The sequence below is a fragment of the Leuciscus leuciscus genome (genome assembly GCF_965113295.1).
Source record: "Leuciscus leuciscus genome assembly, chromosome: 25".
Taxonomy (NCBI): domain Eukaryota; kingdom Metazoa; phylum Chordata; class Actinopteri; order Cypriniformes; family Leuciscidae; genus Leuciscus; species Leuciscus leuciscus.
The window spans coordinates 22,126,424-22,141,423 of record NC_138724.1 but is presented as its reverse complement, the minus strand read 5'-3'; the positions used below and the strand labels follow the sequence as shown (position 1 = coordinate 22,141,423).

Here is a 15,000-nt window from a genome sequence, read left to right as displayed (position 1 = left end):
GGTTTTCTATATGGTTATGTCATTTTGCTTTGAATGTTTCAAATAACGTTATGGAAACGTTTCTTGGTAAATACACCTCCATTCAATGGTTTGGGGACAGTAGGACAAAAAAATGAATAAATAAATAATTAAATTGATCAAAAGTGACTGTAAATACTTTTACATTTTGTTACAAAAAAATTAAATAAATAAATGTTATTTTCAACGTTCGATTTATCAAAGAATTCTGGGAAAATTCAACATTGATAATAATAACAAATGTTTCTTGAACATAAAATCAACATATTAGAATGATTTATCATGGATCATGTGACACTGAAGACTGGAGTAATGATGCTGCTGAAAATTCAGCTTTGCATCACAGGAATAAATTCCATTTAAAAATATTTTAAAATAGAAAACAGCTATTTTAAATTGTAATAATATTTCATAATGCTAACTGTATTTTTGATCAAATAAATTCAGCCTTGGTAAGCAGAAGAGACTTATTTTAAAAACTCTTATAAATGTAGTTTTTTAATTATATACTTCAGTATGAATTAAATGTTATCATACTCAAAACATACATATGATTATATAAATATTAGATGATAGTAATAATTAATGTTTGAAATGCCACCTATAAAAGTATATATTTTATCATTAATACTATATACAGTTCATTATATTTAAAATAATCATCATTTTATGAGGAAACATTTAATTTCCCAGAAAGATCTAATCTACACCATGTTTCTTTGTCAATATTGATTTAGAAGTTTTAAAACATTGTGATCTATTATAAACTGTTTTGATATGACTGAACTTAGATGAGAGAGAAATATGTATAATCTATAGATAAAAAAAAAAACATTATAAATATTAAACAAAAATATAAGAATAATTAGTTAAAACTAGTGATGTGATGATTATTTGTGTTTCGTCACAAAACGTTTGAGTAACTGTGCCAAATTACTTTGAAATGAAATTCAGTCATTTCCTTTTCCTTTCATTCCAATTAAAAGTTAACATCCTGTCAGGCCAATTCAATCACTCATGAAAAGTCTTTTCATGGTCAGAAGGAGGAACTTCAAGTTTTCTTAGAAAACTGTAGGATGGGTTTCCATAATACTTCTGCTCTCAATCGTATCACACAAAATAACAATTAGTTTTTTAAATATTGGATTGGGATCTCTGTAGTTTTAATTCTCTCTTTTAATTAATAGCACAAGATGCCTGCAGTACTTTAATTAATCTGTTATTTGATCTAGAAAGTCTATGTCCATAATGGAGGTGCACCAGGTGACGAGACAACAAATTTAGCTTTAGTTTCATTCAACAAATGTCAAAATAAATGAGAAAAAATCGGAGTCTTAAAGTACATTTATGAAACTGTTCTTTTGAATTCCGCCTTAAAAGTTCCTGTTAACAACCCACCACATTTGAACATGCAGGGTTGTCAAGGTACCAAAATTTCAGTAGTCGGTACCAATACCAGTAAAATTTCAGCAGTCGGTACCAATACCAGTAAAATTTCATGATTTTCGGTATCAAAAACTGTCGAATTAAATACTTTAAAAAAAATCCATTTTGTCTCGTCCGTTGGTTATCACTGTCAATCATCGCAGTTTCTGATTCAATCGCACATTTAAATACGGTTGTCAATTCAAAAACTTCGCCTTGCACTTAGCAGCATGAGAAACTAAACTTGTACTCAGATTGTGAATGGTTCATAAACAGAAAGCAAGAGAAGAGCCTCCCATTATAATCTCTGAAGCGCAAGCTCACTGAATCCTGCACTCTCAAGAAAACTGTTATAAAATGTTATAAAAAAAGCTGTCTTAATTGCACAAAGAATCTCTTCTTTAAATCGTTTTTAATCTTTGTTGGTTATAATGAAAGGATTAAGCGGTTAAGGTTAAGCGGATTCTGACTAACGTACTGACTAGCACCTCTGATTGGCCACTGCGGTCATGAGCTCAACAGATACGATTGTGATTGGCTACAATGCTCAACGCTTGTAAAAACACGCTGTAGTGTAAACAGAAACCTTTGACGCTCAGAGAGCACTCAAACAAACACGAACGAGAGTGTTTAAAAGCAGCGTCTATCAGCGGTTCACAAATATACCCGGTATTTTGTTTCTCCTGGAACAACATTCCTGTCCGAAAATGTAGTCCTAACCTTATCCCTACCCCTACCCCTAAACCTAACCCTACCCATAACTTATCCCTAAAATCAAAGGGAAATGATAGGTGAATAAGAATGGTGCAGAAGCTCCTAACCCTTGTTGTAAGCCAAAACTTGACATACGCTGTTAACTGATTGGTTGATTGGAATGTACTTGATGAAATCACGTTCACAACCCTATAACATCTCTCTCTGTCTCTTTGAATCACACAAACAAACACATTTCTATACTTTTTTAATACACTCCCACACACATACCTTCCTCTCTATGCTCTGTATACTTTGGATGCCCTGGGGCTTGCAGTTGCCGCATGCCTGATGCCAGGCCGGGTAATCCGAGGCATTCTCCCATTCTTACAGCTCTAGTTACCCAGCGAGCATTATTATGCACACATCATAACTCCACACACAGACAAACATTCAAGAACGGACAAGCAGATCTAGAGTCATGGATGCATACACATCCTTTCCAACATCAACTCGACAAACAGCCGAACTCGGCCGAGCTTCTGGGAATTCCAAAGGATCCCGAAAATGTCGTTATCATTGTGAGATCCTGTGAAGAATAGCTGTTTTGAAAGTCTTTGATCTGACTCGTGTACAAGTATATAAACCTCACAGGTTTTAACAAAGTCCAATATTCAATGTGAGTTGAGTATGTTCGATTAAACCCAATAAATATGGATGTGTGTGTATGTGTGTGAGGGTGTTGACGGATTGCTACGGCTCGTGCTGAAGGCATGCGGTGAAGCATTGAGGTAATGCAGCAGAGAAGCATTAAATTACCAGCAGACAAAACAACAGTCTATCTCTGCTCTGTTCGATTCCAATGGCCAGTGCCTCCAGCACACCCGCTGAGCACAAAAGCCTTCCTGGACTGACATTTCCATTATGTTATGGTATAGATATGCAATGAACGGAGCAATATGATCCCAGGTCATAACAATAAGCTATATACACAACCGACCATATCTTTTAGCTTCAGGCATCTTAGTTTTATATATATACACAAACACATGGTTCTACATGTCAAACGTCACTGACATTTTCTTTTGCAAATGTAAAAATCTATAAATATATTATGCTGATGAAATATAAATAAATCACTCAGATAAGCTGAGAATATGCATGACATGCTAGTATGCAAGTGTTTTCTGGGGAAATTTTTTTTTTTTTTCTTTGGAAAAAAACGGGATTTCTGTTGTTTTGCTATCCAGAATCAGGTAATCCATCTTCCTTTTGTGCTAGATTTTCAAAGCAAAATTGGATTGGATCACCCTAAGCCAGATTTCTTTTTCACATTACCAAATCTGAATTACCAGTGCTGTAAATGGGATCACAATCACCCCTTTTCCACCAAGGCAGTACTGGTGCCGGTTCGGAGCCGGTGCCTACTCGTGAACCAGTTCTTTGTGTTTCGACAGCCAAAGAACCGGTTCTCGGCCAGGAAAATTGGTTCCAAAGCGGCACCAACTCTAGACTAGAACCGTTCTTTTACCACGTCATGCTTATGTCGGGGGTTGGGGGCGGGGTTATTGTCGAACTTCTTCTCGAACGTAACCTCTGTCTATAGTAATCCAGACGAGCAGCACAAATGTGTTCTAAACGTCTTCTTCTGACCCCAATATAGGATCGCAAGGCCAGGAGAAACATTTGCAGAAAGACGATGTGGTCCGCCATTGTAATTATTATGCTTGAATTTTGCGCAAGCGTTTCTAGGAAAGCTAAGACGTAGCCTATGGCAACGTACAGAGTGACGTAACGACGTCGTTCGCTGGGCTCTCTAGTCAGTGGAAAAACAAACAGGTTCTGAGAAGGTTTGCAAGTTGAACCAACATTGAACCAGCACCAGTTCCGAACCAGTTCTTTTTTGGTGGAAAAGGGGTAAATGACTACGTTTACATGGACAGCAGTAATCTAATCATTGACCTTATTCTGAATTAGACACTATTCTGATTAAGGTGTTTACTAGCCTGGCAAGCCAGACCCACATAAAGATGTTGAGTCTGGAAACTCACCATTGGCAGGACTCAATCCAAGGGGCGGGATAAACGGTTGTCTTTCAAATTCCCTCTGCACGCAATAAGATAGCGCTACAACCAACCAGAGCGTTTTCCCACCAGCGGAGCAAGTTGATAGGTTAAACTTTTGCCATATCTGGTCGACAAAACTATGAACACATCTTCCTTTTTTAAGAATGACTTAAGTGCCGTTCTTTGTTCTTTTCTCAAAGAAAAGCTTAACTCCAAGTCCTCCAGAGTCGCGGCCAAAGCCGATTCGAAGACCGCTGTTCGCCAGCAGCAGCAGCCATTCTTTGTTTTCAAGTAGCAGGGAATTCACACGGAACCATCACAACTCTGTCGTCATTATGTTAAGCCCGCCCATCGACTCTATACACGATGTGATTGGCCTGACTAGAGTTTGTTTTTTCCATAGACAGTAAAAGAAATGGACACAGCGACCCCATAGACTTCAACGGAGAAAAGTAAAGCCAATTAGAAGCATTCACATCCTGATGTCTGAGCGTACTGCGCAGACTCAAACTGAGCTTGACGACGTAGATGTGACGTGAGCAACCTGTCTGAGAGTTGTAAGTCTTCTAGTAGCTGTGCAAAGGGAAATCTGGATCATTCCCTTCCGAATCTTGAAGAGACGGAAAGCATGAGTAGGAGGTGTCCATGAGCTAGGAGCAGGAGCAACTTCTGCTAAGTATTCTGATTAATTATTTAGTCATTTTGCCTCCACGTCCCCCCGATTGCCTGCGAGTTTCTCCTCCTGTCTATACTGTAATTTCTCTACTGTGCGACAGAGAGTTGCGTGGTTATGACGCAATCGTTAGCCTATTTTTATAAAAACGGCAAGATACAAGGTAATGGAGCCTTTTATATATTGTCGTGTTTCTTTAGAAATAAACAATGGACAAATGGAGTCTTTAAACGCCTCAGATGTAAAGTTATTCGCTGTCAAAGTGACGCCAAAATGAATGGGAGTCAATGGAATGCTAGCAGCAGGTAATGGCTTGCTAACCAATGGCGGCCCCCAGGGAAGGTACGCTTTCCGGGTGCTGGATTACCCCCTTGGGTTTTTTCCAGCTCGAAAGTCAACGGTGAGTTGCTAGACTACCCTGGCTGCAAAATAAAATTTGCGTGCGTCTAGATTTCTAGGTTAGGTGTTTACATGATATAGAACACAGATTGATTAATGGCACACGTCATTTCATCACCATGCCACTGACGCCGTCCGACGTTACCTCCAGAATTTCACGTATCAACATACAGTTCATCTTCGTTATGGTACCATATACAGTTTTGGGTGTTTCATTTTTAATTTCACAAAAGATTCAAGTGCAGTTCATTATTTGTCATGCTATACGTGCTAATAGATGGCGGCAGATACATATTCTGAAGCCAGATTTCTTGTTTGCTGTCAAACGGTTGACCAATGCCGTGTGTGTAGCCTATGTGTCCTGCCGTAAAATCCAGCAAAAAACTCCCACACAACGTTGATTAAGGTGTGTACATGTCTATATGCACTTCGATAATGCGACTTAAAAATCTTAATTCGATTTTTGTTCACTTCGAGTATGACTTTAGCCGGATTAAGGTAACCAGCGATCCCTGTTTAAATGGTAGTTTCTTAATCAGAGTATTGTTGTCTTGATCGGCTTAATATCGGAATATTGCTGTCTATATAAAGGTACTGAATGTACTGAACTAGCTATGTAAAGAACAACAGGTAGAATAGTACATGTGGGGTCACTTTAAGTGTTTTTATTTGAAGAGAAAGAAAACAGCACAATAAAGACCCAATAAAGGGACATGATGATGGAAAAAATAGGGGAAATCTATGCAAATATACTATGTATGCAAAACAAATATATGCAATAAGGGATACAATATTTAGAAACTACTTTTGACTGTCTCTGATGATTGAGTCATTGTAATTAATATGCAGTGTAAAAAACTAACACTGCTAGTTAAAGTTAAATATATTAATTTTGTTTGATATTGGCAACTGTTTAGGGGATTATTTTATGGGGACCTTTTTATTTTTACTATACTGTATTAAAAGACGTAATAGGTAGCCTAATTTATACTTTAATATTTTAACAGTAGAATAAAATTTAAAGGACAAATCCAGTGAAAAATGAACCTAGGGGTAATTAACACATGGTTACCGAGTCGATCGTTCCCTGAGATGCGTTTTCATGATAATCGAATATAAAGTGTTTTATCTTTAAAAACAGATTAGCTCATAACAATAGTATATGGGGCACAGAGTAAGTAAAAGTAAATCGCTATTTAATACCACTAACAAGGCTCAAAATAGCCTCACACTAACACGGTAGCATAATGAGGGTCCATACATGCAAACCGAAGCATTGAGAACTTTGTAAGTGTACAGACAGTTTAATAAGAAGATACTTTATGAAGACAGTACATTACGCGTTTACATGCAGGATCCATTTTGGAAAACAGTCTCGACTAATCGAGTCACGAACGCCGTGCTACGTTAGATTTCACTATGCGTAATTCCTATCGACCAGCTCACTTAGCGCGGTGTTCGTTGCTCGACTAGTCGAGACTGTTTTCCAAGATGGATCCTGCATGTAAACGCGTAATGTACTGTCTTTATAAAGTATCTTCTTATTAAACTGTCTGTACACTTACAAAGTTCTCAATGCTTCGGTTTGCATGTATGGACCCTCATTATGCTACCGTGTTAGTGTGAGACTATTTTGAGCCTTGTTAGTGGTATTAACTAGCGATTTACTTTTACTTACTCTGTGCCCCATATACTATTGTTATGAGCTAATCTGTTTTTAAAGATAAAACACTTTATATTCGATTATCATGAAAACGCATCTCAGGGAACGATCGACTCGGTAACCATGTGTTAATTACCCCTAGGTTCATTTTTCACTGGATTTGTCCTTTAAGTTAAAAATATAAATAAATAGCTATACTACTACATGATTCTAACATTGTATTATTTGACCAATTTTAAATCCTGATTTTTTTTTGATCGAAGTTACCCAATCCTACTAAAAAGTTTTGAACAACACATACTGAAGGTTTCATCCAGATCAAAACCCAAATGGATTCCTTGATCTAATCTGATTTCAGAATCCCTATTTTCTTATGAACAACCCATTTCCAAAATCTAATCAAATCCGCTAGCCGAAATCTGATCAGATTAATTTTGAACAACTGGGCCCTACTGGTGCTACTGTTACATTAGCCAACACACTTATGCTCACAACAGAGCGTAATTCAAGAAATGACAGCACACATCCCAGGAAACTTGTGTGGACATGTGAGTCTGTGTAAGATGTAGTAGGTTGTGTCTCTAATAGTCTCCACAGGATTAAAACAGAAAACTACACAGTCTTTCAATAACACACAAACCAGTCTTGAAAAGTGCCAGGCCAAGATATTCCATTAAACATGAGGCCAACTCTCTCATGTTCCACAAGTTAAGAATGCAAACTCTGAGGACTCATACCCATGTGTATTTACAGTCTGTCCACAATAAGACCCAAAAGTTCACACAGAGTGCAGAGTCCACCAGAGCAAATGATCAAAAATCTCATAACTACAGCTAAAGAACCCATTAAACCTGATAAGCAGACCCTTATGAGTGAGGCTCAATCTTCAACCAGATATGGAATTCATAATAAATGGATTTCATGTAGCATGCATTTCGGTTTTAATAACAATAGAAAAACATTGCATTCCAAACCCCATAAAGGAATGTTAAAATAAACTATACTTCATTGCGGTCGGGCTGAAACCTTGTATCTCCAAAACCTCAAGAAATGGAAAAAACACTGTATATTTTAAAATAATTAAACACTGTGCTTTATATATGTTCATACACTTGCATGTGTCATTATATTATTAACATTTTACCAAAATCAAGCTCAAATGGAGTTACGAGGTTTTTGACCAGCACATATTTGAAGAATTTCAGACATACGTGTTGTGTCCGTCAATAGAACGGCCGCATCTGAGGCAGTAAGTGCATTGCGTTTTCATCAACTTACAGGTTATAAAGTTTACTGCAGCTATGTGGGCGTCATTTGGCCAAAATCTCATGTTATAAAAAACGTCCTTCACACAGGCTATTTAAGACAGAATTGGAGATGACTCTGTCACAAATCCTAGACTGAGACACTCTTCTCTGCTCCTCAAAATGCTTGAGTAAAGAAAACGCAGTACTCATTCAAAGAGTTATTTATTTTCCATTGCATTGCAAACAAGCAGAGACGGTCCAAACAGTGAGCGGCACTTCATTCAAGATTGAGCTGGAGTGGAGTTATAAGGTTTTACTGACAGTTTGAGGATCCAAAGTTTAGTCACAAGCTCTTTTTTATACGTTTCATTGGTTAAATATTAGTAAAAAAAAATAAAAAAAAACACAGATGTAAAGGGTGACCAATAGTAATGATTTATAAAATAAAATAAAAATGACGGAATATGGAGATGCGAGGTTTGTTAGTGAGGCAAACATAAACACAACAGCTATCCATACTTTGTTGGAAATGCAATTTATTTAATATTACTTAATAACAACTTCTATATTCAGTACAACAAAGCCCTTGCTTCTGAGATACTGCTTATTTAGTCTTTGTAGATATGTGTGTGTGGGTATCAACTTAATTCTGTTTGTGCTCCTGATACAAGCCGCTGCCTGCATCATATAAATCTCCTGTCTGGGAACATTCTTGCTTCCCAATACGTTATAACAGCGATGGTCAAAAACACGTGGACAAAACAGTCCCTCATTGTAAACTTTGTTCGATGCGACATATTGGCAAAGCATACAAAAAAATAAACGTCTACTACATTTGGACATCGCAAGAGGTCGCCTCATGGTTGCTCTTGGCTGAAAACTACCAATTGAAACGGTTCAGGTCAAAAACTGGCTTCTGGCTAGATATAACAGATCCTTGGATTACCACCTAAAACTAATCTCTTTCTGCAAACTAACTGTCACTCTGATTAATTCATCCTCCTCCTGCTGGAAAAGGCCTGAGAGGAGGGGAGAACATATTTTCAGCCAGCTGTCTCACATGAATGAAACTTTGGTTTAAAAGATTTCAGCCAGCGCATTCTTGTTCCAGCTTCTGTATTAGCATGTCTTGCACCCAACAATGTGGAGTGCGTTTGTTAATCATATTGCAACTAAAGTTGCGGAACTCACCTTTGCTGGGTTTTCGGACGTGCACTTTGAGTGGCATTTCCTGGCACAAGAGCGACGGACTTGGCGGCACCATTTCAGGACCCAAGCCTTCATCTGTCTGACCTCCTGTGACCTCTCGTTGTACAGTCTGGAAAATAAGTCAAAGGTTAAGCATAGGTCAGGTTGAACACGGGCGTGCTGTCACACTTGGGTGGGTGGGTCTTGCATTTAAATGCATTTAAACAACGTGGCGCAGGACGTGTAAATGATAACTGCGTCAGGCTGAAACTGGCAAAAAAGCATTGAGCCGGGTGTATGATAGGACCCAAAAAGATGAAATTACAATAAAGTCACAATTGCAAGATACCAAATCTCAATGTGACATGTGAACTCAGAATTAAGAGATATAAAGTTGCAATTATGAGAAATAAAGTTGTAAACTTTTTTTTTTACTCTTGTATGTCGCTAAACACTTTTGTTACTATGTTGTTGGCAAACATATTCATGTTCAATGAAGCAACTTCCTAAAAACTGACTAAAAAGTGAGTCATGGACTTCCTGGTAGATGACTGTTCTATAATTAGTCATCCTGGTAATCAAGCCAACTCAATACACATGAGCCATTATGTCATTTTCTTCTGAACAGCACATCTAAGAATTAAAAATAAAACATATAGGCCTTATTTCACAGACAGGACTTAGTTTAAGGCAGGATTAGGCCTTAGTTCAATTAGGACATTTAAGTAGCTTTTATAAACGTGCCTTAGAAAAAAACATTTATGGTGTGCATATTGAGACAAAACAATGGCACTGATGTATTTTAAGAAATGTCAGTGCAAGTTACTTTCAGTTAAAACATCTCAAACATGCATTTTAGTCTGGGACTAGGCTTTAGCCTTGTCTGTGAAACCGGGGGATAAATGCAAATGTTTCCCATTTTAGCTTTGCTTTATCACATAATCGGATTACAAATTCCACAACCCATTCTGATTTCTGATCTGAGGTTACATCTTCCAGCTTGCTAAAGTAGAGTTGAAGCAAAAGGAGGCCGGTACCACAAATGCTAAGCACAGCAGCTAGTAAAAGCCAGCTCTGAAACCAATTAGGACTACCGTACAGTCCACTGCTGCCACATCCACATCCCACGCTGCCAAATCTCCGTTCCTCTCTTCCTCTCTTTGAAAAACATGCCCTTCTGTTGAAGACTCAGCTGAAGTGTGGATCATAACACAAAGGAAAGAACTCCTTGGAAAAATACAGCTGAGAAAATCCGTTCATAGCAGACAAAGAAGAGCAAGGCGAAAGACAAAAAGTGAATTAGCCTTATTTTTAAGGATTATTTGACAAGCTGTGTTTGATGTAACCAAAAATATTGTTTTTGTGTCAGGTTAAAGTCAGCATGATATGGCCTTCACTACTCCTTTAACTAAACAATCTGATATACAGTAATTTAGTGTAAAATAAGAGCCAATGGAAAAATGTAGGAGGGAACTTGATTTTATCCATCAGGAATTGACTGGAACGTGAAACATGGGCGTTTATTCATAACAGATTATGACCATTTTGGCAATGTTGTATTATTTTAATTGTGGGATACAATCGAGAAGGTCAAGATCTCTGAAATGGGACAAGCCAAAAAACATTTGGATACCGACACTGGATGCGTTTAAAACTATCTATATAATTGTTTAGTGAACATATAAGTACAAAAGTTTGGGGTCAGGAAGACATTCTATAATTTTGAAACTTTTCATTTTCCGTCGGTCTTAGTACACGATGTAACTACAGAAGAGTCAAGTTTTAAATAGGAAAAATATCAAAACTCTTTGGTCATTTTTTTTAGAGAGATGCTAATGGTCCTGTCCGATTCAATGATCTATGCTAAGCTATGCTAAAAGTGGTACCGCCAGACCCGGAGATCGGCTGAATGGATTCGAAAACGGTAAACTCAACTGTTTAACTCTGGGGGAGTTGTAAAATGAGCCTATTTCCCAAAAAAGTGGAGTATCCCTTTAAAACAACTGTTTTCTATTTTTATATATTTCAACTGTAATTTATTCCTGTGATGGCAAAGCAGAATTTTCTGCAGCCATTTCTTCAGTCTTCAGTGTCACATGATCCTTACTGATTTGGTGCTCCATAAACATTTCTCATTGTTATCAACCGTTGAAAACCGTTGCGTTGCTTAATATTTCAAAAGAACTCACAATTTTCAAAACTTATGTTGTTAAACTGCAGTACATTCCATTGAACACACTGTACCTCTATACCCCACAGCCTCGTTTTCATTCCTGTCAAACATTATACAGTATATGGTGCCTCTATTGCTTTAAAAACACAATATGTGGAAAGTGCTCAAATGGGCCCAATTTGGATGTCATGGCATCTTTAAACAGTGCCATTAGACATGTTATTCAAATAAATGTTGGCGATTACAATCAAAGTATCACAAAAAGATTCTCAAGACAAAAGAGCATGTGTTTTTGTTGATGTTTAGGCTAGTATAAAGGTCTCTTGAACAAGCGAGCAGTCGGTGCTTCCTGATGAATCACAGGAGAGTTACACAGAGGGCTGATTTAAGCATGGAGAAATGTGCTGAGCTTCACTTCATGAAAGCCAAAACCAACAAATCACTAAATAGAACCGCCTTCTCTGCCTTCACAGGGTACTTTCCCACTACACCCGCTGAAGCACAGGTCTCGGCAGCATGTGTGCCTCATGAGCCCATGTCAGTACAGATAACACTCCACCAGAGATATTTAGGTCTGACAACACTGGGATCACACAATAAAAGACTCAACATACATTAGGAAGTGTTTTATCACATTTTGTCAACATGCATTTTTACCGTTTTAACCGCACATTGATCCTTCACTGTAGTACTGTAAGTATAGAAACCAATATCACATAACCAAAAAGTTATTTTAATCAGGAAATCACAATAAAAACAAAACACACACACTGATTTCTGAAGGATTATGTGACAGTAGAGACTGAGGAAATGGCTGCTGAAAATACAGTCAGTAAAATACAGTAAAATTCAGCTTTGCCATCACAACAGTGAATTACCCTTTAAAATGTATTCAAATAGAAAACAATTATTTTTCATTTGAATACTTTACTGTATTATTGGTCATATAAATACAGCCCTGGTGAGCATAAAGCCCAGGACACACCAAGCCGACTGTGTTGTCGCCTCTCATTGGCTGCATCTCGGCCAAAAAGCTGCGCTTGAACACAACACAAGGACTACAAGCGACTGTCAACTAGTAACTAGTCTATTTTCGTCATTCAAAAAGGGAAACCGAAAATAGGCCTGCAGATATACAAACCCGAAAACAAAGCAGTTCTTGCTTACCATTTGGAATATCAGTCATTCTGATCACTTTCTTCATTATAGCCAGCTCATGTTATTAAGAAAATATTTGTGTATTCGAATGCTCAGGTAAGATGATGCAAAATTTGAACAGCCTTCTGTCTGTGCTTTCATGACTTCTTTGCTCGCTTTCATCATTTCGCTTTTATTCTCGTGCACCGACTCGTTCGCTAAGCTGAACAGCCAATCAGAGTTCTCTCTCTTAGTGATGGCCTGACGCCGATTTAACTTGCTGAATCAGCCCAAAAAAGACCAAATGGCGTTCGACTAAAGCCAACGGTGCGGAACATACAGAAGAAACTAAGCCAACCAACGCTAAAAAACGGCCCGCTATTCCAAACTTTTGACTGATAGTGTTAGTGTATATACACTACTGGGCAAAAAATAGTGAATATTTGGTCTCACATTAAGCTTAAAGCCTTAAACTTAAACTGGGAGACATTTTTCAACTACTATGAACTGTTAAATCCAATAAAATTGAGTGAAAAAGCTGTAAAAAGCTATTCCCGTGCTAAGTTACTTTATCTACAGTATTTGTGCAATTCTTGCTAATTTCCTGAACAGTGATTCGTGATTAAAATGGTTAAGACAATTAAAAGACCACTAAATATCGAACGTCGAAAGTCATTACAAATTACAAAAAAAGTGGTGTGGTTCTTTCTTTCAGTCTCAGTCTTACACAGACGGTGCTGTGGAGGCATTTCAATCTCTGCTTAGACATATCAAGAACAAGATGACATGAAGACAACAAGATGCCATAAAGACAGACAGTCCTGGTGTGGTTTTAATAACACCAGCTAAGAGCAAAAAATAAATAAAAAATCCATAGCAGATGCTATGCAATATTCTTCAGATCTGTGTGTGCATCGTGTCAGCACATTTAATGTCATTTTTACATCTATTTATTCTGGAACTGTTGTATAATATCATATTCTATAATGAAAGGGTTTTGCTGCTTCTGTCAGTTTTCAAAGCCTGTTTGTTGACTCACCAAGCTAACATTTTTGAGTTACAACATAATTATACATTTGCAATATTACATTACACGCTGGGTTTAAGAAAGTGTAAGTGTGAGTCTCGCGTCATCGTAAAGGCATTGATTCATTGAGATCACTCCCGCACTTGGAACCCCCATGAGAGGATGGAACAGATTTAAACAGTAAACACTCATTGGTTGGAGTTGTGTGAGATCTCATGGCTGAATTGTTTGTCTTTGCCAGATGACCCCAGTTCATTATTGTTGCTCTTGGTGTTCCCCATAGATACTGTTGAATAAATCAGGTCTGATCTGTATATCTTGGGGTGTATGGCCTAGCGCTTAAAAGTTGAGGCTAGTAAGCAAAAAGGTTGTGGGTTCAACCACCAAAAGGGGTTTTATGGACCATCAACATTGTTGAACTGAGACACTTAACCCCAGGTTGCTTTGGATAAAAATGTTGGTCCTATAAGGAATTAGTTATAGGCTAAATTAACCACACTAACAATATTTAGCATACATTCATAAACTCGTTTAACACCTTAAAGGGATAGTTCATCTAAAAATAAAATTGTCACTATTTATTTAGTGACATTCATCTTGTTCATCACCTTGTGACTTTCTTTGATTTACTGAAAACAAAAAAGATACATTTTGCACATCCATTGTTTTCCATACAAGGAAAGTGTGTGGATATTTTAATTTAACAAAATGTTGTATGGACCATAAAAATAAATAGTCTATTCAACTAAAGCAATATTCTAAGTCTTCTGCAGTTATACAGAAGCTTTATGTAATATATATATATATATGTATATGCCTATATAATATGGATCTTAACCCTTTCACGCATAGTGGTCACTACAGTGGACAGCTATTAAAAAAGCATTTTCTTGAATTTGCACGGGTTTTTATGGCAAAGTTGCACATCAGCCTCTTCATTGGACCCTGGTGCATCATCCTATAAATTGCAACCAAGTGGCAAGCCTTTGTGTTTCGATTTTTTCCCCCTCCAAACCAAGATGGCCAAGGGTCAGTCAGACATGCCAAGTTGCTCCGGAATATCCACCCATTCCTTCTATCCTAGGAGACTCTTGTAGGTAAAAAAAATATTGCAGCATCAAGAAATATCTAATGAGTCATATCACAGTAAAACTTTCCAAGTTTTGATTTTAGATTGAGAGAAAACTCTGATTAATCACATGTCCACTATAGTGGACGTCATGCATCAATTGCAATATTTCAGCTACAATTCATAATTATGATGTGAATATTGTTTTTGAAACTTAAAACT

At 37.4% G+C, this 15,000-nt stretch overlaps 1 protein-coding gene across 1 annotated transcript in view; it reads right to left on the bottom strand.

The window, feature by feature from the left end:
* The window catches only part of zcchc14 (zinc finger, CCHC domain containing 14), a 34,268-nt gene that overhangs the window by 16,010 nt on the left and 3,258 nt on the right, over positions 1-15,000 (bottom strand). Inside the window, exon 2 of the mRNA XM_082160186.1 lies at positions 9,376-9,502. Within this exon, the coding sequence (XP_082016312.1) occupies positions 9,376-9,502 (127 nt within the window). The remainder of the gene's footprint in view (positions 1-9,375; positions 9,503-15,000) is intronic.